General features: G+C 34.4%; 1 protein-coding gene across 7 annotated transcripts in view; it reads right to left on the bottom strand.

Moving 5' to 3' along the window:
* The window catches only part of LOC144976869 (uncharacterized), a 54603-nt gene that overhangs the window by 15897 nt on the left and 12711 nt on the right, over positions 1-25995 (bottom strand). For 2 of the 7 annotated variants that reach the window (XM_078921405.1, XM_078921404.1), the window contains exons 5-17: positions 25554-25635; positions 22692-22832; positions 19983-20085; positions 18105-18330; positions 16705-16857; positions 13297-15181; positions 10712-10809; positions 9531-9762; positions 8305-8358; positions 6190-6465; positions 4783-5052; positions 1237-1524; positions 62-274 (exon numbers count right to left, since the gene is read on the bottom strand). In XM_078921405.1, coding sequence (XP_078777531.1) covers positions 62-274; positions 1237-1524; positions 4783-5052; positions 6190-6465; positions 8305-8358; positions 9531-9762; positions 10712-10809; positions 13297-15181; positions 16705-16857; positions 18105-18330; positions 19983-20085; positions 22692-22832; positions 25554-25635 — 4021 coding nt within the window. The remainder of the gene's footprint in view (positions 1-61; positions 275-1236; positions 1525-4782; positions 5053-6189; positions 6466-8304; positions 8359-9530; positions 9763-10711; positions 10810-13296; positions 15182-16704; positions 16858-18104; positions 18331-19982; positions 20086-22691; positions 22833-25553; positions 25636-25995) is intronic. The other 5 variants (XM_078921406.1, XM_078921407.1, XM_078921408.1 and 2 more) reach the window with 3 other exon arrangements.

Here is a 25995-nt window from a genome sequence, read left to right on the forward strand (position 1 = left end):
AGCAAACAAAAGATCGAAATAAAACATTTTTTAAAAAGGTTTCTTTTCCAAATTATCTCACCTTTCCCATGGGAAATGTTTCAAAACATATCTGACACTCTTGTTTGAGAAAGGCCAGAGCACTCTTGGTGTCCGTACAGTTTCGCACAGCTTCCACAATGTCATTTAGTGTTACGTGCTCATTGAATTGCTCTGTGTCCAGGATGTTGATCACCATTTCACCACGGCCCCAGGATTTGAGGTTGCACTCCACCCAAATCATTCGTATCCGCCGCTGAGAGAAGACAACAATAAAAAAGTATTATTTTGATAGTTTCAAAAAATGAACAAGCATACTTTTGTGTTTTCAGGAGAACAAGAGAGTGGAAGGAAGAGAAAAAAATGAATGGGACAGTCGAAAAATTTGTTAGGCAACCACGAAAACCTGGATGAAGACCTGGCTAAAACAAAATGGTTTCAAAAGATATCTAAAAAAAATTTCGAGAAAGTTAAGATGTCATAGGAAAGATATAAGTCAACAATAAAATTACTGTTTTTGGTAAAATTTTCTAAAGAATTAAAAGGGTACTTTTGTTGTGTTTTCAGGAGTGAATGAGAGTTGAGACTCTTTTATCATATAAGTGGAAGGATGAAAAAATTAATGGGATATAGTCAAAAAATATTTTCATGAAAATTGAGGCTTCACAGGAAAACAATAGGAAATACCAGTTTTGTCTAAAAATTCCTACTTTGAAAGCATTAATAAAAGGTCATCACTCTGACCTCCTTTTTTTCTATGGGATTCTAGGAGTTTTCTAAAAAGGTTTATTTTTTTTAAGTTCTATGATTCTAAGAGTGTTTAACCCTCTCCTTACCAACTATAGGAAAATCGTCACATTCGTTACGATACAACACTTTTCTTATTCAAATTTCTTTTGTACATCATAAAGTTTAAAGAAAATGAACAATGTGTTGTAGAGCATGTTTTGCTAAAGAAATTATTTATCGCAACTTACTGCTATTGTGTTTGAGTGATAAAAAATCTATTTTTTGTGTTAGTTGGGTGTGAAGATTTTGTGAGAATCCTGAAAATGGCTGGTAAGGAGAGGGTTAAGGAATGACAAAGTATTTAGATTTAAGCAATACATGGAGTTTGATATTACCTACATTAACTTTATACCAAATATATTATCTTAAAGAGACAGTATGTGTAGATTTCCCATTATAATTATTGTTATCAACATTATCACAACTCACATCTCTATCAACCTCTGCATCGCGAATCATCTCCTGAAAACCTAGGTGTTCTATGGCACTGCTAGAAACGCTGACACAGAGTTCCCTGTTGGCAGTAGCACCAATGTAATTGGCAGAGCTAATCATATTTTGGAGAGATTCCCCTCTCTTCCAGACACGCTCCACAAAGGCTTCCATTTTGAGCCTCAAGAGTTCCTGCTCTGCTTTCTCCTTATCTCCCCTCTGGGTGTACATGACCTGAAGAATTTCCTCTCTTGGATAAGAGTCTAGGGAGTTCAGATGCTTGAACTTGGGAAGAAAAGGAGAAAATAATAATAAAATCAAATACTAAAAATTTAAAAAGATCTCAACGAACATTTTATGTATACTTTGTTCCATGAAATCAAAATTTCAAGAAAAAATCTGAATCAATCCAATATGCATAGCTTTCACCATTATGTTTACATTTTGTCAGATATAACGTTATTGAATTAAGTAAGGAAAAAAACCTTTTCACTAATTTTTCTCTAAATGTGAATGGAAAATCCAAATCCGTAGCACAAAATTCAAATTTTGACCAATTTGGCCACCCAACCATGTGTGTACCATGTACGGATTAATTTGTATGAGTGATAGGTCTATAAAATCAAACATTTGCTGAGTATGACTGGAAAGAGCATTGAACCATTTGTCATATTTTGTCAGTTGGTTTACAATGAAGATCCCATGTTTTGTTTGTACTGCACTTGCAGGTTGGAAGTTCACTCTAAACCTATCTCTTATTTTATTATCATTCTTTTTACTTGACAGTGGGGAGACCCCCCTGAATCCTTCCTTAACTCACTCAATCCTAGAGATTTTTGCTACTTTTAAAAATTGGGTAAAAATGTATTAAAAATGAGCATGTACATAAAAAGTTTTATTCAACTACCATTAAAATGTAAAAACCAAAAACATTAGCATTGATACTACGTCTCATAAAAATGTAATAAATAGGCATGGGGTAAAAGTAACCCGGGTAAACTACAGATATAGTCTGTGTTAGGGTTGAGTGAGTTAACCACTGTAACTCAATCAGCAATTAACAGATTAACAGATAAAGGGTAACAGTGGGACCTGTATCCATCCTACATGCACTTGACAACCTATCTGATCTCCTTGTCCATCCAGCACGGATTGGATAGCTGGGTCTGTTAGATCTGATGAAAAGTACTTGGCATTAGATTAGTAGTAAACTAAAAGGATGCAAGCAATTGCCATTGTCCTTTTTAATGTTACTGTTACAGAAGTTGAAGTGAACTTGGCCTCTTTGGGCCTTAAGACTTGAAAGGATTCCATAAACTGATTGATGATCAAAATCCCCAGAGATATGACTTTAGGAATGTTTATGTTTGTAACATTCAACTGACTGAGCTCAATATATCACTCAATCGGCTTTGTTAACTATAGAACCAACTGACTTTGTCCAATGTAACATTCAACTGACTTGGTCCAATGTAACACTTAAATGATTTTGCCCACAGTAATGTCCATTGTCTGAGTTTGTCCACGGTAATAAGTGACAAAAATAAAAGCCATTCCTATTTATCTTTCTTATTAACCATCTGTCTCACTTTTGAATCATTTAGCCAACATTCAAATCTGGAAACTAATGAAATCAAATTATTGTGCAATTGTTTCAATGACTTACTTAACTCATTCCCATCTCTCCTAGTGGAGAATAGGGCCATTAATTGTTTCCATAGTTCTCCATTATAATAAATCTCTCATATTTACAGGAATGGGCAAAGCAACAAATTTAATTTTCATGTTGACCTTGAGAGGGTTAATATCTTTTGTCTTTTCATGGTTACATCATGACAGTGTGGCTCAGCTGTACAGTCCTTTGTTTCATACCTGAAAGGTACCGAGTTCGAATACCTGCTGCATTGTGTGGCCTTGAGCAAGTTACCTCACCTTAGCTCAGTATGCTGCACTGCGGCTGACAACTGGGTTATTCCAGTTTTTTCTTGGAATAGGGCCCTAATGACAAGTTTCCCCCATTGGAATGAATAAAAGTAATTCTATTATTATTTATACACAAGAGGGTTAATTGTAGGAGAGGAAGAGTAAGTGTGACTTGCCTTCAGAACGCAGGTCCCTGGTTCAAGTCCCTAACTTACATTCCTTTAACTCAATAAGGTGTAAAATGAGTGTCTAGCCTGAAACAGCATCGTATTTGTTGGAGAAAAAAAATTGTCATAGCACTTTATAAGCGGATGTCTCGTACTACAAGCATAATGGCCAACTTTTCAAAGAGATCAAACGGGACACCTAATCCTGTTACCGTCATGATCCCCCCCAAAAAAGCAGAATATTTGAACTATGACTATGATATAACATATAATCTAGATTTATAGGTCTTCTTATTCCCTGTTTTAATTTGGAAGTAAAAAAACGCATAATCCTAGGACATGCAAGGATCATTTCCATGCATATAAACAGTCCAATAAAAAAAATTGTTGCCAAATCGGGACAGTCCCAATTTTATTAGGACAGTTGGCTGCTATGTACAAGGGTGAGTCAAAAAGTAATGGGACTCGGCTTTTACTTAAAACAAATTGAATCAATACCATGCATCATACTTTAAATTAAAGCTTGGCATTAGCCGAGCAGAATGCTACTTCTCAACATAGTCTCTGCCTCTCTCGATAGCCACAGTCCACCTTTTTGTAAGGCCATGTTTACGGCCTCGTAAAACTGAGGTGACTGAACTTTCAGCCAATTTTTCCCTACTGTCTTGGCTTCTTCATCACCTTCAAAGCGTTTCACCATATTGCCTCCTTCAGTGGACCAAAAAGATGGAAACCTGAAAGTGTCAAGTCTGGTGAGTACGGAGGGTGAGTGTCCATTGATTACCCCTCTGTTCCTGACACGTGTGTGGAAGGACATTATCATGAAGAAACAATACTTGTTCCATCTCCAAATCCAGTCTAACTCGACGAATTTTTGCTTTCAGTCAGTTCAATGTCTATTCGTACTTGCAATCTCTTCAAGAGAAGTTATCTTATCAGATCTGATCAAAGCTTCTGACTTTATTCGATTCACTGAGTTGACACTGCTTGGACGGCAACCATCACAAGATTTGTAAGACATTGTTGAGGGACTTTCAGGTTAGGTGTCGGATTGCATCTCATTTATTTCAAAATGACAAGATATACGCTCAACTCACCTAAAAAACACTGCTTCTACAAAATGCCTGAGTTTTATAAATGTTACTCGAGGTTTCTTCTTTGAAAACAAGAAATTCAATGACAGCTTCCTGTAGCTGATGGAGATTCATGGGGGCAGCCATTTTGAACAGCCATATCTTTGTCAAAATTTGACAATTAAAATTTTCAACTTTTGGTTAAAAGAGTACATGTGTATGTATAATTGAGCCAAATAAGACGGTCACATGAAAGAGAAGTGAACTCAGTGGGACATTTGTCCCATTACTGTATGAACCCCCCTCGTACATTTTAAGCAATGCTGTTAGCTTCGGACCCTTGTAAAGCACTTAGAATAAGCTGACAACATGTCTCTTACCAGGTCCTCTCTTTTCTGGATACACACATCTACAGCATTCTTCAAATTTCCCTGACATTCGATGCAGGCCACCTCTGCCTCCAAGATGGACAACTGTCCAATACTGTTCTGCTCTCTCTTTGCTGCAATGTCCATCACTTCGGTCACTATTTTCTTACAGTTGTTTTCCCAGTGCTTGATCAACCACTCCATAACTGAGGTTGTTTGGGAATTGTAAAAACTGAGAGCGATGGGGACAGCATCCACTGGGTATCCGGCTAAGTCTGCATCCTGATTGATGGACAAGTAAAAAACAAATAAAACAAAATGCACTCTTTAACATAAAGCCTTTCCACAGTTTCACCATGCTCAAAATACTCCACATTGTTACACTAATTTCCCCAGAAGGCCATTTAGGACCGATTTCTTTACACACATCTATAAATAACAATGTGAAATTGAATGTAAGCTTCAATTTAATATACGAAAACATAAAATGTACGATTCAGGTTTACCCTTTATCAACAAAACAGAATGAATGAAACACTACAGACTAATGAGATAACGTGGTAGTGGCATTGTTAAGATCTTAATTTAATCTTGCATTTTGCAAACCTATGGAATTATTTTCAAAACATGACATTACATGATTAACGTACAAATTTACCCATTCCCTCAAAATAGTATTATGTCGAGGTGATTTTGATACTAAATTACTGATTTTGTAGTCAGAGTATACAATAGATGAATTAATCTTATATGTCTTAATAAGACATTAGACATTGTATTTTAAAGTGAAAACAACTAACCTCTCACATTTCTGGTTACTTTTATTTTTAACTGTTTGGCATCTGAATTACCCCTATGTAATGCCATTTTGAGGTGATTGGTCACTTTTGTTTAAACCAGTCTGAGAACCCTACCGACATGTCACAAAAAGCTGCATAAGTGTAGCACTGCAAGAATTATCTCCACGTTAAATTTAATTGGGTTTTTTTTTCCTGATTCCTCTGCTCTTCTGTTCACCCATCCATCAGTGGTTAGGAGACTGATTTTATAGATCTGATGGAAAGTACTTTGTGACAAACTACCAACCTTTCCAAAGGGTAGCAATCAATTGTTACTATCCATTATGAGGTAGAATTGAAAATAAACATCTTCTCGGGCCTTTTGGCTCTGAGAGATAAAATAAGGAAGGACTGCTGCAATTATTCTACATCTACATGTCTCCAATCTACCCCACCAGATCAAGTTACCCCTCTTTCGTTCACTTGCAGTGCTGCACGACCACTGACATAAATGACATATTTCAGTCAAATGTAAAATACACTGATGACAAAATTCCCGAATGGGGATGAATAAAGACAAATACTATTCAGACAAAACGGATGAAAAAAAAAGAAATTAATGAATCAATAAAGGACAAACCTTCATATATCGTAAAAGGACTTCTCCATCACGCCTCAGAATATCACAAGCCTGGGCCTCTTTTAGCCTTCCTAATGCTAATGAAGCAGAGACAAGAGCAGACGAATCAGATGTGTTGCTACCGCTTGCTTCAGTATCAGTTTTGCCAGCCAGCTCTGAGAAACCTGCAACTGCTTCACTTTCCCCATCAATAGGGGCACCTCCCTTGATAGAAGAGCTATGGGTCGAATTACTACAATCTGATGTGGATCCGGCCCTGTTGAATGTGGGAGATACCTGAGGAAAAGAAAGCAAATTTTAACACCTTGCGATTCGATGACAAATGTGTGTTTGTTTTTAAGGGTTTGGTTTTTACAGCGCTTTCAACACATTTCATATAGGTCATATCAGAGCCAGTAAAACGGAAAATAATTGGATGGTAAAAACATTCTAGATGTACAATTAAAGGGATTTGAGGAAAAAGTAAGACAAGGGGAAAAGGTTCAAATAGGGAACAGATGTAGATTCCAAGAGTACACTGTCAGTGTACTTAGTTTGAGATCACCTTAAAGTCTCACCCAGACACCAGCACATCCCCCACTAAGAGGAATACACTCAAATGTTTACAAATCAAATGTCAAGAATAAAACAAAATAACAGTACATAACAGAGAGATGATTTACAAGGGAAAAAATGTCATCTCCCAAAACCCAAACTATACATTTGACTGTTTCCCTCCAGCCAGGGTATCCAGGCCAGGACAAAACCAAGTAATCTCATCCCAAGACAAAAACAGAAAGCATGTTGGGAAACAGATATAAGAGGATAGAAGACACAGCAAGTACCTCCCTGCCCACTATGGGAGGTCAGGAGCCCCACTCAGGATGACAAATGTTACCCATCGTGTCAGACTGGTATTATGTCAGATTGAGCAAGATAAAGATGACTGAAAGTCAAAATGATAAGAATTAGGAAATTGAAGTTGTTGAAGGCATGAGAAACAAAACTAAGTTCTCAAATGAGTAACTTTTTAAAACTTGAATTGTATGAATTAATCTTAAAATCCAGTTTTAACCATCAAGCTCAATTCGACATCATTTTGAGAAGATGGGATGCTAAAAAACTTTTCCACCCCATCCTTCGTCCTAATCTTTGATTTTGGAGGTCCTGATCCAAAACTTATCAGGGAAATAAATAAACATTACACCATCCTGTCCTAATTTGTGGTTTGCAGGTGACAGTGAGGAAAAGGTAATCAAAATAAAGTTCTTTTTATTTTAACAATTTAGTTTCGGTAGGCTTTAATGATGCTTCAAAGTCCTAACTACTACGTGCTGAGTACAAATGAGTCGCAACCTTTCAGTGAAATATTTGCCGTCATTTATTTATGACATTTCCTGAGGAAGACTGGGATTGTAAATAAATACAACAGATAACCTGCAAGAGATTTAAATTTTCCATGTGTACCCATAATATCAATTTTCCAATTCTATCATCTTCAAAATTATTAACCGAAAGGTCCCAGATTTGGAACCGCTCTGAGCAATGCTTACTTGAGTCCTTGGAAAAGACTCTTTACTCACATTCACTCACCATACTCAGATGTAAGATGAGTACCTGGCCATCATTGGCTCTGCCCCCCCCCCCCCCAAAAAAAAACGTCCTACATGTTAAGTGTTGCTGCTGGCTAGGGACCCCTTGTAAAGCATCTTGAGCACGTGGTTAAATGGATATTGCACTACATATAAGATCAAGTTTAATTTTTGGATGTCTTTTTTCTCCTTTTTTTTTTTGAGCTTTTGTTTTCTATTTGTTTTGCGGGTTTTTTTTGTTTGCTTCTGTTTATTATTTCAATCCTGATTATGATATTGCACAAAGAATACTGAAGCTATTTAGTTACATTGGCCAAATAATTCTCCAGCAATTTTCGGAGACATTGCCAACATAACCTTGTAGCCGTTTGGGCAATATTGTAAAAATGATCGCTCTATTCCCCCCCCCCTTCTCCCCATATATTATTTTATCACCATATAATTTCTTATCACATATTTGAGATATGCGGCCCAGAAATTATATGAAAGAATACAAAACAATACACTGATAGTTTGTAAAGAATAAAAGTTCAAAGGAACTTACATGTTTCGTCTGTTCATTGTACTCCTCCCATGCCTTCTTTTTCTCGGCCATCATCTAGTTTGTTTTTTTTAAATATAGTATTTATATTGTTACAAGATAAAACAATAGATCAAAATCAAAAGCTTTTCTAGAAGAGTAGAGGAAAGGAAAAAAAAAATGCCCCTAAAATCATAAATTAAGACCTAAAGGTTCATCCAAAATACATGCACACAGAATTAATGCCAAGACAGGCTTAGGAAGCACTTAATAGTCCTAACTTTCAATACAAGCGATAGTATGGAAGAGACACATTTGGTACTGGTTCATCTTACAAGCTTTTCAAACCAATAGCAGAGCTGTCAACCCATAATCCCAGGAAACAAGATTGGATATTTCAAAATCAGGATTTTGACTTTCATAATCAAGATTTTATTTTTCATGAAAAGCATTAAAAACTTTTTCTTTCCCAGTTGTCCTGATGTTTATATAAAATCGAGATTCATTTTTATTTTGCATTTGGGAAAAATGAGGTTGTGCCAAAATATAATTTTTGTTACATTCATCACAAAAATAACCCAATACTAAGTTATTGGAAAGACTAAGGGGGAAAAAACACGTATTCATCAGTTCCTCTGGGTTGAATAATGAAAAATAAAAATAAAAACTAAGAGTCTGACATTAAATTTATAACTAATAACTTTTTAAAGTGTCCAAAAAATGTGGACAAAGTTCTATAAAACTATGAAAATAGCCTTTATGAACAGCCTCTTTATACAAGAGCTTACAATTTTTCATGCATCAATATTGATTATCATCTGAGATAATATGTAAACTACAAGCCTTTGTGCTAATGAAATTCAATATAAATTAGGGAGCCAGAGTTTATCCCGGTTTCTATAGCGTGAAATGGAGCAATAGCTTTCTACCCTTTGGATAGGATGCTAGTCTATTGCAAAGTACTTTCCCCAAGTTTAAACATATTTAGCTACCCAATCACTGCTGGGTGGACAGGGGGTCAGAAAAAAGAAAAATAACAACCTCACCAGGGATCGATCTAGGTCCCTTTGCATGTGAAGCGAGCGCTCTACCATCTGAGCTATCAGGACCCCCAATAATACACTTACAACACTAAAAAAAAAAAGGTGCTCATATTGACCAGAATACATCATAAAACCATCAAGGAGGAATATAAAGAAAACAGCACCAAATCCAATCAGGAATTTTTAAGACTCTCCATATTTACACACCTTTTCTTCTTCTTTCTGCATGTGTAGAATTCGACGCTGCACTCTCTCAGCGACAAAATCCTCATTGCTTGGCACCTGCAAGTCAGGCTTATTCTCCAACTCAATGAAGTCCAATTCCGCATCCTCTTTTTCAATGCAATACTTCTTGTTGTCCGTTGTCTTGTCACATATAATGCACACTTTGACATTCTCCTCATTCAGAAACGTACAATGCTCACACTGCCATCTCCTGCTGTGATGATAGTAATAATAATAATAATAATAATAATAATAATAATAATAATAATAATAATAATAATAATAATAATAATAATAATAATAACAAGAATAATAACAACAATAATAATGATTATAACAATGATGATAATAATAATGATTATAACAATGATGATAATAATAATAATAATAATAATAATAATAATAATAATAATAATAATAATAATAATAATAATAATAATAATAATAATAAAATAATAATAATAATAATAATAATAATAATAATAATAATAATAATAATAATAATAATAATAATAATAATAATAATAATAATAATAATAATAATAATAATAATTAAATTTTTTTAAAAATAAATCGCATTCCCTTTATTCATCCTTACAGGTGTCATGTCTCGTCCTATAAATTGTTTCTGTTGGCCCTGTACCTCTTGTAAAGCACTTTGAGCATGTTAAATGGATATTTAGTTAAGTAAATACTCTTATTTTTTTTTATCAAACCCCAATAATCAACCACTGTTGAGCTCTAACAATTTTTTTTTTTTAAAAACAAAAATCTATCCCGATTATTATCATACACCAATCCATTTATATGCGAGTCAAGTGCTCTATCGACTGAGCTATTGGGTCCTCTTGACCCTTGCTTTACTTTTTACATAGCAATATATCCTCTAAATGAAATGTTACCCAAATCACTCTATAAGGCATCCCCAGCCAATAACAACACTTATCATGTAAGACGAGACATGATGCTTGCATTAGCAATATTACAATTTTTCCAACAAACAATGCAATTACCGGCCAAGTACTCATTTTATATTTGAATGGTGAGAATGTGGGAAAAGAGCCTTTTTTTTTTTTGCAGCACTTAGAAGTCGATAAAGATTGTTTTATAGTGCAATGTGTTGTCAATATAGTTATAATCAAATTAAAATATTAACCACTTACATTGACGATGGAAATCTATCAATGCTTCCTGACTTGCCAATAGAGTTGTCAGCCTTGAGACTTAATTGCGGAGGCTCTGAATGTTGTGGGGCTGACAGCTGACATATAAGAGAATTACGAGAGATGTATTAGTAATTGTACTTAAATGTCAGTCATTCTGTCTCATAACGATAAGGCATTGAATATTTCAAATTTTTAATGCCAATTTTAAAATTTCAAGTATTCAAAGTATTAGTGCAATAAATCGAACTCTTCACTGGCTGAGTTCCCTTGTCGAGCAAACCAGCAATCAATAATCAGTGCAGCCTATTTGACACCATCAAGGCAGAGAACAAAATCTACAAGATATGAAATCTGGCATGCAGAAGTAGATCACCATCTCTGACCTCTTCAAATTCAATTATTTAATAGTATTGTTCTCATCCTCTAAAATATCAATCCGTTTACTCAAAACAGTTCCAGTGATGATAATGGAAATTTGTCAAAAAGAAGGTATATTATACCATATTAGATAGTATCCTACTATCATTCACATCCATTGCAACCATAAGATATCACTTAAATTTTATCGATTAGAGAGATGAGAGAGAGAAAGAAAGAAACAGAGAGAGAGAGAGGGGAGGGGGGAGAGAGAGAGAGAGAGAGAGAGAGAGAGAGAGAGAGAGAGAGAGAGAGAGAGAGAGAGAGAGAGAGAGCGAGAGAGAGAGAGAGAGAGAGAGAGAGAGAGAGAGAGAGAGAGAGAGAGAAAGAGAGAGAATTTTGCTAGGATATAAAATGAAATTCACCCTCCTTAACTTTTTAAAAATTAAAAGTACTTTAAAAATTCTTTATCTTAAAATACATAAATAGATTTTTAAAATGTCCTTACAGTGTTAAGAAGTTGAATTTGTTTCTATTATAAAACATTTTAAAATATTATTTAAATAAGATTGCATTATTTTTTTCCTTTCTATTTTAAAGTCATATTATTCATTCATTTGAAATATGACCATTTTTATGAGAAAAAAACAGTTCCCCGCCTATGATACCCTGTCAGACATCCATTTATAGGAATTTATTCATGATCTTTTAAATATAAATCGTGAAAGATGTAGCTTATGACAATAAAACTTTCATGCTGAATTTGTTAAACAAAAATATTTTTCCTTCTCAGTTTTTGTCAAAATTTTGGTTTTGTGAGAGTTTTTTATTGAGACCCTGCCATACGCATAAATGTCTCAGAAACACACCAAAACTATCTTACAATCAGTGCTGATGGTGCCAAAAACTTAAAAGGGAGGAAAATTTTTGATTGATTGCCTTTAAGAACCCTTTATTTTTACAGCATTCACCCCCCCCCCCCCCCCACACACACATTTTTAGAGCAATTGAGATGATAAACTATCATTGATACTCTAGCTAACTTCTAGAGAGTGGGAAACTGCACTATTTGTTCCACCACACATCAAATCTCTCACTGCCAGTACATTTGATAGAGGGAAATATAACTTTTAAAAAAAGAGGAAATTCCTCCTCTAACTCAAAATTCGCGGATTTCCGCGTACAATGACAGACTTCTTAGTAGATCTGTATATCACATAATATGATTGTCTTTAGCGGTGTTTGTTGAGAGGCCTCTGAAATATCATGGAACATTTGAGAGTTATAAGGATCCCAATTTAATCCCATTTGATGCTATGATGTGGCGATTGGTGTTTGTAATATTGACATAATGCTGATATCAACATTAAGCTATTGACCAAGTGGTATTGATATAATCCTGCTCACTGCATTTTCAACATCACCGAAAAAATTCTTAATGAAACAGGTATCTCCCATTTCCCAATTTCCTCCTTACCTGACAAAACTTTTGATTTTAAAAAAATCTTAATTAGAAAGAAATTTAAAATGAAAAGTAAAACTGCAGAATTATAGAATATAAACAAACTAAAGTTTTAGTTTGCCATAAGCATAATTTTCCAAGCTCAACATAAACATGCAATACCCATGTATTTCCAAGCTCATCATAAAAACAGGGTAGCCAGTTCAGGAGATAAAAATGTACTGAACTTTTACGCAAACACATAGTCCGACCACTGACTTTTCTGAGTGTTAACCTCCAGTAAAGAGACATCAGACTTGCCAAATTGAAAACTGCAAATTTAGTAATTTTAATGTCAATTTTTAGTAATTTGACAAGGAAATTCGTAATTTCTGAAATTGTGTATGAACAACCACAATTTTATTATTATTACTATTATCATCATTATTATAGTAGTAGTAGTAGTAGTAGTAGTAGTAGTAGTAGTAGTTGTTGTTGTTGTTGTTGTTCTTCTTCTTCTTATCATTATTATTATTATTTTTATTATCATTTAAGTATTAATAAGAATTAAAAATTCGTAATTTTCCATAAAATTTCGTATTTGGCCAGGAAATTCGTAAAATTACTAAGAATTCGTAAGATTCGGCATGTATGTATTATTCACTTATTTTTATTGTTTAGCAGGGAATTGGAAAATGTTCTGAGAGGGTTTATAACATACTGAATTCTGTAAATATATACGGAAAATTGGCAACCTTGTAAAAATGCAATGTCTATGTATTACCTGGCTATATGACATGTTGTTTGTCATGGACTCAGCTCCCAATACATTTTCATTGAATGCATGTGACTTCTGTAGTTTGGGTTGCATCGATTGAGTATCAGTCCCCTTGGAAATTGATGGTGGCAATGCAATACCGGCTACATTTTCAACATTGGTCTGAGGAATTTCTTTGGTTGGAGACCTCCGCATGCCTGGTTTGGCAACCTCAGCAGGAGAAGGCTGTCGTTCACGTTGTTTCTGTTGTCCCTGATTGGAGTTCATATTTGGTGGATAATAGATCTCCAAGTTGTCCTCTTTTAGCTCTTTCAGGAATTTCTGCATCTCCTTCTTCATCTTCAGCTTTTCTTTTCTCTTACCCATCAATGACTCAATTCTCTTTGAATCAGATGGATCATCTTTGATTAATAGTTCATCAATATCATTATTAAGCTCATCTATCTCACCATCTAATTCATCAATCTTAAAGCAGCACAAAGACTGTCGAGTCCTGGCATGAGGTTCAGATTTAATCCGCTGAATGATTTTTATTGTAGGATTCAATGCTGACAGTGCAGGTGTGGAATGAGATGAGTGCATGGGTGTTTTAGGTTTTTGTTGAAGTTGTTGTTGCTGATGTTGAAAATTTTCTTTGTCTGGGCCAGTGTTGGTCATGGCTGATAACTGTGGATAGCTTTGAGAATGTTTTTGGGGGAAAGGCATTTGATTGTTTTGCTGTTGCATGTTAATGGGATGCTGGTTACCTGGAACTGGAAAATGTTGACCACTTGTCTTCATGAAAGACTGACCCGGGTACTGGATAAACGTCTCTTCTTCATCGGGATAATTTCCCAATGAGCTTTGGGACAACTTATGTTGTTGTGGATCTCGCTGATTGGATACCCCATCCCAAAAATTTGTCATATGTGTGGAAGAATTAACATACGGTGTAGAAAAAGAAACAGGGGAATTATTTTTGCCACTGTTGCTATCGCTGCTACTACCTCTGTAGTAGCCCCCAATTTGGGGATGCAGTTGTGAGGATGTTGGCAGAGGATATTGATTTAGAGAAGATATGTGCTGCTGCTGATGTCCAACAATATTGCCTTCCCCTTTGTTGTTACCTTGCGGTGATGCAGACTGAGAATGAAGCGACAATAATTGTTGTTGTTGTTGGAGTGCATGGTAAAACTGATCCTGTCTGTTAGGATGATCAAATCCACCTCCATACTGTTGGAAGCCATGAGATGATGAGGATGAGACTGCTGGCTGCATTCCAGAAACTGAGTATCTTGGCTGACCTTGAACTAATGGAACATTGTGATAGGGATGTCCTTCAAAGACTGCAGGGTGAGTAATTGAATGTGACGAGATTGGCATTTGCCATGCATAAACAGGGACTTTAGCAGAAGGCTGACTTTGCATTGACATAGGGTGATGTTGACCTGGTGGTGTGGTAGGTAAGACAGACTGACCTTCAACCTCTGAGACCTGGGGACCTTGAACAAACGGTGGTGGCATTGCCAATGGATGAATTTGTGCATTATATGGACTTGAAGGCATGGATGGATTTTGAGAGGTTGACGAAAGTGATACAGTTGATGTATCCAAGTACTGGAGGTGGTGTTGTTGATTGTAGGGGTGATGGTACTGCTGCTGTAATGACTGGTGGTGAGGGTGTTGTTGAGCGTTGTTATTTTCATTGTGTTGAAGAAACTGGGGAAGCTGATTCTGCTGTAAAGGAATATGATGATGTTGTTGCTGTTGTTGTGGATGTTGTTGGTAAGAAAATTGTGGCGGAAAGTTTCTTGCTGCAGGGCCAAGATTCTGCTTGGGAGCTTGGTAAATTTTGTTGTCATCGTTTCCACCTCTAGTCTTGAGTCTGGGACTATGCTTTTGTTGCTGCTGACTGTAATAGAACACCAAAAAAACAACAAAAGAATGACATCCGAAGTATTTCAAATGTATGGGTTTTAATACATTATCTTTTAGATTTAAACAGTGCTGTTAACATAATTTGGTCATTTTAAAAACTGTGAAACAGCAAGATGACAGGCATAAGTTTAAAATAAATAGCATCCCATATTGCTATAAGCCCCATAGAGCTGGAATTTATCCTTGATTCTGTAGTGTAGCCTTAAACAGTAGAAATTTCTAGCTACCTTTTGGATTTGATGCTAATTAAACGCACACCATTTTCTGTCAGATCTAACAAATACTATGCACTTATTCAAAAAGCATGAATTCAATCCTCATTTATATAACTAATCAACCACTTATGAATTACTTTTTCTCTTACAATGTTGATTCAAAAATCCAAATTTCATCAAATTTCAGCTTCCCCAAAAAAAAAAAAAACATTCAAAAATTACTTTTAAAAAATATAACATTAGTTTAGTGAGGGGAATGCTCTACCAGTGAGCAATTCAGGCCCCCAATATGATTGTTTTGCTTTTATGGCGTTGTTCAGTGCCAATAAAAAAGACACAAAATGAGATGGTCAAAAAAGTCTTGCCGTATTAAAAGCACACAAGAATAAGTAAGACAAAGGTTAAAATAGGGACCATATGTAGATTCCAAGAACACTCTCAGGGTACTTTGTTTGAGATTACCTGAAAGTCTCATCCAGACACAAGTTGTTTTGTCTGTTTTTAAGGGTTTTACGGCACTTGCAACACTTTTAGGTTGTATCAGCGCCAGTAAAAAGGAAGAAAATGGGATAGTAAAAAGTTCTGGAATTACAATTAAAGCGCCCAAGAAAAAGTAAGATAAAAGGGGAACTAGGAACAAATAGGGATCAGATGTAGAATCCAAGAGCATACCACCAATGTACTTAGTTTGAGATCACCTATAAGTTTCATCCGGACACAAGCACAAAATCCAAAAAAGAGGAATACACTCAAAGGCATACATTATACATTGAAAATAACAAATATAATAATACATAACAGAGAGATGATTTACAAGGAAAAACAATAACTATGCATTTGACTGTTTCCCTCCCAGCCAGGTACCTAAACAGGGCCAGGACAAAACCAAGTAATCTCAATCCACGACAAAGACAGATAGCATGTTGGAAAACATATATAAGGGGATAGAAGACACAGTATGTACCTCCCTGCCCGCTATGGGAGTCCAGACACAAGCACAGGATCCCAGCAAGAGGAACATACTTACAAAACATGATATTCAAAATTATAAAAATATTGCCGTACATAACAGATTTACAAGGAACTTCCAAAACTAATACTACAGATTAGACTTTTCCCCTCCCAGACAGGGACAGGAGAGACCAAGTAATCTCATTCCAAGACAACTCTGAAAACAGAAAAAAGGGGGATAGAAGACACAGGAAGTGACCTCCTGCCCACCATGGAACATTCAGTAACCTAATATATGAAAACAAAAATTTGAAAAAAAACTTCAACAAACCTGTCATCTGCAAATGTTTCCATATTGAGGATGGACCCGAAGTTTGGCACATTCCCAGCATTGCCGTCATCTCCATCGTGTTCCCCTAGAGATTTCTTTGATTTGTCTGATGCTGATGCTGCAGCAGCTGCTGCCTGGATCCTTTTTGTAATCCTAATTTTAAAAAGGAGGAAGGAAATATATTTAATACACTTGACAAAAAAAATAAATTTAAAAAATGAAACCTTTTTGAAAATATCGATTTTTTGTTTGTTGCTTTAGGTCTCTTCCAACACAATTGAGGTTATATGAGAGACCGCTGAAATAAAAAAACAAGCAATCCAACAAAAATAGTACAAATGTAAATCAAAATCATAACCTAAAGATATCATAAGCTAAATTATAAATAACCAAGAACAAACAGGCAGAAGATTTACAGAAAAAAAAATATCCCCTGTCAAAAATACAATCACAAACCAAAGAAGCAGGATAGGCTAGTAAAGAGAAGACGAAACGACATCACTATCGGATCGTACACCCATGCGAACATCATAGGTATATGATTCAAGGGTGATGCTCCCATCCAACCACCCGCGAAAATATAGACAAAAGATATATAGATACATTTGCTCTCAGCACGGTCAAAAAATGCTCCAATGTTCTGAATATAGATTCTAAGAAGCTAAACTTTCCTTCTTAATTAGATTTATTGAGTCAAAGAGGCATATGCTGTCCTGTAGCTGGAGCTAAAAAATCGTATTTCTACAAATGATTCAGAGTACTAGACAGGTCTCATGATGATGATAATAACAATAACAACAACAACAACAACAACAACAACAACAATAATAATAATAATAATAATAATAATAATAATAATAATAATAATAATAATAATAATAATAATAATAATAATAAGCATCATTGATGGATTAATGACAACAAAATTTTTAATGTTTTAGAACAGAAATGTAATTCAAACATGGAAACAGAGACACAGGTGAGAAAATAAAAAATTTCTTAGAGAGCCAGATAATAAAAATAACAAAAAACGATCCAAAAACATCAAAATAAAAATGAAAATTGTGAAGCAATTTCACAAATTCATCATTTCATCTATTTATATTCCGTTTCTATTACACAACTGAGACCACGAGGTAATTATTGTGTAGAGTGCGTTACCAAAGGATAAAATGCTGAGACCACAGTTTAGTGACAATTGTCACCCATCCTGTCATTGACTATGCTTAAAATTGCTTAATTTTGTTACAAGACAAAACAACTCTCACCTGAGTAAAAGACAACTGACTTTCAACATTTAAAAAAAACGAATTCTGCCAACCCCATCCAGAAAAAAAAAGGGGAGAAAGAAATCTGTATAGCTGTATGAATGACAAGCACGCTTAACTTATTTTACTCACAGTGCTACTGGGTTCTCAGTCTGGGCAATGATTCCATAGGGCCCTTTCACAATATTATCATCAATGCTGGGCACAGTGGATGGATCCAAGTCGCCAATTTTCTCTGTTGAATGATTGCGTCGCGAGGGATGTCTGTGCCAGTCTGTGTCACAGGTCTCACAAAGAAGCTTGTTCATACAGGATTTACAAATGACCTGAGCCTCCTCGTCACTACACAGGGTACAAGCTGTGGACATGGGTCAGAGAGAGAGAGAGAGAGAGAGAGAGAGAGAGAGAGAGAGAGAGAGAGAGAGAGAGAGAGAGAGAGAGAGAGAGAGAGAGAGAGAGAGAGAGAGAGAGAGAGAGAGAGAGAGAGAGAGAGAGAGAGGAGAGAGAGAGAGAGAGAGAGAGAGAGAAGAGAGAGAGAGAGAGAGAGAGAGAGAGAGAGAGAGAGAGAGAGATAGAGAGAGAGAGAGAGATTAAACCATGCCATAGACCTTCTATGGAGAAATATGTGACCCTTTGTCTCAAAATGGTATTATGTCGGGTTGAATTGGACCCAGAAACATGAGCTAGGAAATACTATTTTTTTTGAGTTTTTGCAATGTGATAAATTTATTCATTCTCTAACGTAAATCGATAATAGACCTAAGTTTCACGTCATGTCAATAAATTCAAGTTTTAACACCTAAGTCAACTGACATAATAACGTTTTGATGGTGGGTTAAATTTAGATACCTTAACAAATGAGTGACATCAACAAGAATCATCCTGACAGTAAATTGGGAGTTAAGCATGTAAGCAAATAATCAATGCTGGGCAGCAAGTATTTCCGTGTAGAAATCCTGAGCCAGTCAGTGATGTGTGATCTTACAGTCTATCTTCTTCATAGTAATTGACTGGGTAATGGAGAAAGTAATGAGTGACCCAGCAAGAGAGTTTGAATATGGACAACTGGAATATAGGACTACAACTTAGCAAATGTCGTCACCTCACTGTCCAACACAAAGTAAATAAATTTTTTTAAATAAAAAAAATTCCCTTTATTCACCCCCAAGGGGAAATTTGTCTTGAGGGTCTATTCCAAGGGAAGACTGGAATAACCCAGGTGTCAGCCGCAGTGCAGCGCTGCAACGTGAGCTAGGGTGAGGTGACTTGCTCAAGGTCCCACAACGAGGCAGGAAGTCGAACTCTGTACCTTTTGGGTACAAAGCAAAGACTGTACCGCTGAACCACGCTGAGGTAGCAAGCAGTGTTGAACTTTAATTCTTCTTCTTCTTCTTTTTTTCTATTATTCATCATCATTCAACCAGGATAAACAGAAGAAAAAAACATGATCATATCTAGAATTCTTTAATTTCATAATTATTGATGTCTTGTGTATCTCTCACGACAAAATATGATTTGCTGTAGAATTTCTAAATCTTATTTTAACTTTGACTCGACATCACATCTGACCACTTAACCATTTCCAACAAAAGAGCTACTGCACAAATCAGACTCGTTATCCTTTACCGACTGAAATGAGGGATACTTTACTAGAAACTCGCCTCAACGACGACATAATAATACTAGACCTACCAATAAAATACCTGTAAAACTGCTTTAAGCAGAATGTAAAGTGTATGATATAAGTGCTAAATTCAACTCAATAGAAAACAACAGGACATTTAGGGATAAGATGTAGAAAAATGAGTAAGAATTAAATTATTCGTTGGTAAAGTGTCATTTTACCAAAATCTAAATGCCAGGACGGTCTTAGAGAAACTGGAACAGTTGACAGGAGTGTTAAATGCAATTTGAGCTTCGAAAAAGTCTCAGGAGTTGCACTCCTATATCTGCTCTCTTAGTAAAATGAATCTTATCCCTGGTGTTAAAAGGCTAAAGGCAACAACCTACCAATTTTGAAACCACTGGAAGGTGTTTTCAGGCTAGTTGTTTCCGATCCACCTTTCTCTCCAACTGCATAGTCTTGCATAGTGACAATTTTCTCAGCGCCCTCCTGGAATTAGCAAACAAGACAATAAACGTATTGCATAATATATCAAATGCAACTTGAATGCTAAAATAAATAAAATAAAAAGAATATATAATAATAATAATAATAATAATAATAATAATAATAATAATAATAATAATAATAATAATAATAATAATAATAATAATAATAATAATAATAATACTAATAATAATAATAATAATGATAATTAAAATGAAATTGAATACCCAGCTTTGTGATTGAGTCAACACGTCCACTCAATTTGTCTTTGATCAAAGATTAGTTTTAATCTAGTCTATATCTTAATGTGCCAACGAGGTCACATAAGATGTGAAAGAGATCGGTGAGAGAATGCAGGACAGATTTGGTAAACATTGGTAAACAACTGCAGTCCATTATGAAAATGACGAGAAGAATACCCCTCATGCACTGCTTCAGCCGTCACTGATATAAAAAAAATTGCAGTCTTCCAGTTAAAAGCCTAAAAAATTTGTCATTTCTAAAAATGTTGCAGGATACAATGAATGAAATTAGTCATATTGTTGTTACGTGGACGAAGTACAAGAGTACAGAAATTAATACTAAGCTGCAAAGGAGATGAGGAATATAGAAATCATTAAGCTAAAATGAATATAATAGTTCAAAAGAGGACAAAATATGCAACGAGGAAATTTTTGTGACTAAAATCCTACCTCACAACACATTAAATTTTTTTACAACAAAAAACAAACAAAAAAAAGAAAACACTAACAACTAAAAAAACAAACAATAAAAGCAGATCAGCCGAGGGAGTGTTTTGAGACAGAAAAATCCCTTGGGAGGTATTTTGTTAATTTTTAAACATATTATAATTCTAGTTCAGAGTACACATATAATTCGAAAATTATATCAAATCATATCTGTAATGTCATATTTATTTGTCTATGCAGAAGACAATGGCAGGCACTGTGTGCCAATAACTCATAATAATAATAATAATAATAATTATAATAATTATAATAATAATAATAATAATAATAATAATAATAATAATAATAATAATAATAATAATACTAATAATAATAATAATAATAATAATAATAATAATAATAATAATAATAATAATAATAATAATAATAATAATAATAATAATAATAATAATAATAATAATAATAATAATAATAATAATAATGTTTTTTTTATATAGCGCTTAACAGTATTGTGACAACTTTCACTCAAACATGCAGTATGAAACAAAGCAATATAATTCTACAGTGCTACATATTAAAAAGAAACACTTTAAGATGTTTTTTAAATAATTCTGCATCATTACTGTCTCTGATATATCTTGGAAGGGAGTTCCATATAGTAGTAGTAGTAGTAGTAGTAGTAAGCCCCGCAGTCGGATTGACGCTTGCTGAGAATTGTGTGATTCAGCCACAGATTTTTTAAAACCTCGATGAGTATAGCTGCTCTCTCCATCCAAGTTGTTAATTGTTGAGGGTCGAATATTCAAACACATGCTCGCCAATTTTATGAGTCATGTTTGGCTTCACAAGAATGTGATTATCAGACTTATATTTCTGGCTGAGACGTAGAATTTAAGCATGTCATTAATGTATCCAGGACAATCAGAGTGCAGTGATTTAAAAACAATAGTACAGATCTTATATTCTATACGTTTCTTAAGGGAATCCAGCTGTGTTCTCTTAGCAAAACCGACACAGACTGATTTCTACTCTTTCTATAAATAAGCTTGGCAGCATCGTCCTGGGCTACCTAAAGGGATTTTATTTTGTCTTTATTTATTGAAGAGAGGAGAGAATTGCAATAATCTAGCTTTGACAGGATTAGAGAATTAACTTATTATCTAAGGCTGAGATTTCTCTTGAAATGAGATGTCTAACACTACATACTCTTCTCATTTCCACGTACATTAACCTTACAATATGATTTACTTGGCTGGTAAAAGACAAATCTGAATCAATAGATACACCCAAATTTTGAACAACCTTAACAGCTTCAATTACACTATTTCCTAAAACAATTGATTCACACTCTACATTTTTTTAAAAATTGCTGGTCTAGCGATAAATATTATTCAAGTTTTACTATCATTAAGTTTTAGTCTGTTCAGTTCCATCCAAGCTTTCAATTTAACAAAGCAAGATTGGAAACTTTCAATTAAAAGATGTAAATGGTCGTAGGCTGCTGACTTAAAGATTTGACAATATATTGTCTGCATAAAACTGGAAACTCATATTTATTATCATAGTGAAACAGATGTTTTCTATTGACTGGTAACTTATGGTTTGAAAGTTTCGATACAAAACACACTGGTTTTTTATCTTGATGTCAAACACATATAAACAATCAAGCTAATTCTAACCTAAGATTCATTTGACAAATATCAGGATGAAAAAATGTGGAGCATGCACAGGTGCAAGGCAAATGTGTTAACAGTGGTGAATAATATAGTGGTGATGCATTATATAATGGGAATTTCAGAGTTAAAAATTATTTTTTTTTAATAAAAAATTTAATATAAAAAAAAAAAAAAATTTAAAAACAAACTTCTATAATAATGAAGACAATTTTTAAAAAAAATCTCTTGCATTCCTTCAATTCACCTTATCCAAATGGGTGACTTTGGCTTCAGCAATTTCATCATCCTTTTCTGACAGAGCTCCTTCCTTAGGTGAAAACTCAGATGAAGTTCTAGTACCGTTGCCCGACACAGCAGAGTAGTAAGGACTGCTATCATTAGAGTTCTGACATTGATGATTAAAAACAAAAAGGGGAAACTAACACAAACATCAACAAAAACTTTAAAATACCTTGTGAGAAAAAATACAATAGTGAATTGATGCACAACAATAAAACAAAAAGAAGCAAGCAAATAGCGAGGGGGGGGGGGGGGGGGTTTGCTGAAGTGAAAGAACAACTAAGCAAAGTATCTGTTAACATCCTGGTCCGGGTAATATCAACAAGTTATAAAAATATGCAAAATGGGCACAGTTTTAATTATCTATGTGATGAGCACAAATGGTTCATGTCTCATCTGGCCTAGATAAGATTTTTCACTTGGAGCAAACTTATTAGAAGTCAAATCTGAACGGATTTGTTAATGAAAAAAATATTTTCTTTTTAAAATAACACAGTGAAAATAATTAGACAAAAGTTGAGAAAATTGGGTGGCCTGAGAGAATACTAGCCATTATAAACAGATGAATGTTATTGTTTACTTGAAAATCTACAAATTGATAAAATAGTAATTAAACGTTTAAATTAATATATAAATCACTTCAGTTGCAAATCATTCAAGAATATGAGTTTTCTAATTTTAAGTCAACACCCCTCTTCAATCACACAATGTTAAAATAATCTAATCAAAATGTTTTATTTTGACATGTGACAAAAAAAAATTAATTACCATTGGACCTTTATATCATTAGAAATTTGTAAAACAGTTTGCAACTGAAGCCATCTGTATTTTTCAGGAAAAAAAAAAAAGGCCCAAGACCACTTGACATAAATCAATCAAAAAGGTCGACATCTATAAAATTTGAGTCAAATGAAAACAATTACAGTCGACTCTATTTAATCGCACACCTTCGGGAATTCGGCTAAGCGTGTCCATTAAGCGGAGAAGCTAATAATAGCATCTAAACCCCAGCTTTCATGTGCAATTCATGTAGGACCTTCACTTCTGGGTTTGCTACAGGCTTGGGATCGTCTAATTCAAGACAAAGCCTCATTAGGATGTTTGTTTCTTAATTTTTATTTATTTATTCTTTTTTCTTTTTTGTTGCTTTGTTTTATATTTTACAGACAACAAAATGTGCTTGTAAGAACAATAATCGTGAAGCGTTGATTGCTTTCTATTCTGTGCAAACTGTTTATAAACCTTTGTCTCCAATCCCACCGATGTAGATCATCTGTCAAGTGTTATTCTTATATTTAGCAGCATTGTTTGTCCACCATGTCAAGTTTTTCAGTGTTTGTCAGGGTTGGTTTGTCACATTCCAATGACTCATCCTCATCTTCATTATCCAGGCATTGTCTTTTGTGTGGCTGAATAGAGCTCAGTAGCTCCTGAGATGTTAGTTCACCGCTCATGGGTATATTGTTGCCCATTGTAAAGAATTGATCGAATGCTTCAGCCGGAAAGTTGTGTGGAACGGGAACAGCGTCGTTGATTTCATATGGCTGTTGAGTTGTCACTGCAATCAAGGAGTTGCGATTAAGTGGAGATGGTGTGCGATTAAGCAGAGAGAATATACAGAAAAAATTCAGTTTTTTCGGGAATGTGTATCATATAAGTGGAGTGAACTGTATGATTTTTGACAATTGTTGACTTGAGAGTTCTGCCTAAATTTTACTATACTACCACATAACTATAAAATTGGAGTTGAATTAACGATATTATCGCACGAGCAATTTTTTAAGTCGTTGACAATGCATAGGCATTAGAAAAAAGGCAATAGCGACCCCATAAATACTACAAAATCCATATGTCATATATGGATCAATTCATCGAATAGAGATTTTATGTGAACAGTTTATATGTCTTACATCATGTTATGCAAGAATCATGTGAAATAATGTGTGAAATACTGTAATTTTTTATTTTTGAAAACACAGGAAACACTGTGTAGCCAATCATTATTAGAATGAAAGTCTTACTGGCTGTACAGTGCAGCCAATCACGCTGAAAGAGTTAAATACTTAAATTTTTCTTTAATCTTAATTGTTTTGTCCAACACATATTTATATGTAAAACTGGTGTATGACTGTGCCACAATTAAGAATCTGCCCTTTGGAGTTACAGAATACACAAAGCCAAAGTTAATCCCCGTTTATGTAGCATCAATGGACAGTAATAATTGTTTGCTACCCTCTAGATAAGATACTAGTCTTATGGCAAAGCAATCCCAGATGGTTGGATAGAGAAAAAAGTATGTAAAATGCATTTCGTGAGGAAAAACTACCAAAGTGTCTGATGAACCTCCAAACCTAATCTAAAAGAAGTTGCACTGAGAGCCAAAAACCATACAAATACATCACTGTGACAGATAAAGCAGAGAAAGAAAAAAATTTTTAAATTATTTTCATTAAACCACAAACTCACATTGTAGAACCAGAAAAAAAAAAAATGAAGAAAGGTACAAACAACAGTAACCTATTCATGCAACATCAAAAAAAATTTTTTACGAAAGTTAGGAAACGATTTTAAAATTATGAAGTCTAAATCAGTCTGAATGAAGTATATAAAAATTTCAACCCAAAAAACAAAGTTTGAAAAAATGTGAAAAATTCCAACAACACAAAAAAGTATTAAAAAATGAAGAAAGGTACAAACAACAGTAACCTATTCATGCAACATCAAAATAAAAATTAAATGAAATTTGGGAAACGATTAAAAAATTATAAAGTTTAAAATTTCAACAACAAAAAATGTTAGAAAAAATGTGAAAAATTTGAAATGTTACCTTTGAATTGTCTGAAACTTCGGATTGCATGGACATATCAAGAGTTTCTGGCCCACAAGAATCTCCTCTGTGGAGCTCCTCACTGAAAAAAAAAATGTAAAAATGTTGAAAATAAGACAATTTAAAAAAAATATTTAAAAGAAAATGAAATATGAAACTCTCCTCAAAATGTTATCATGAACAATAGATTCAAATGCCTACAGGTCAATTAGAGCCAATAATATTGGACTTTGATTCAATCTATTTGTTTCATTAAGGAGAAAAAGTCTAGAGTAAAAATCTAAAATCTCACATGTTCAATCTAATTTTTAACTTTAAAATTCACTCTTCCTTTTTGAAGACATACATATCAGATTGAGGCGTTGAGAGTTCATATTGTAAAACTCTATGAAACAAGACATTCTCCTGTAGTTGAAAACATTCCATAGGAAAAACAGAGGTG

Source organism: Berghia stephanieae, chromosome 7 (assembly GCF_034508935.2).
Source record: "Berghia stephanieae isolate SIO BIC M18660-M18661 chromosome 7, UCSD_Bste_1.3, whole genome shotgun sequence".
Taxonomy (NCBI): Eukaryota; Metazoa; Mollusca; class Gastropoda; order Nudibranchia; family Aeolidiidae; genus Berghia; species Berghia stephanieae.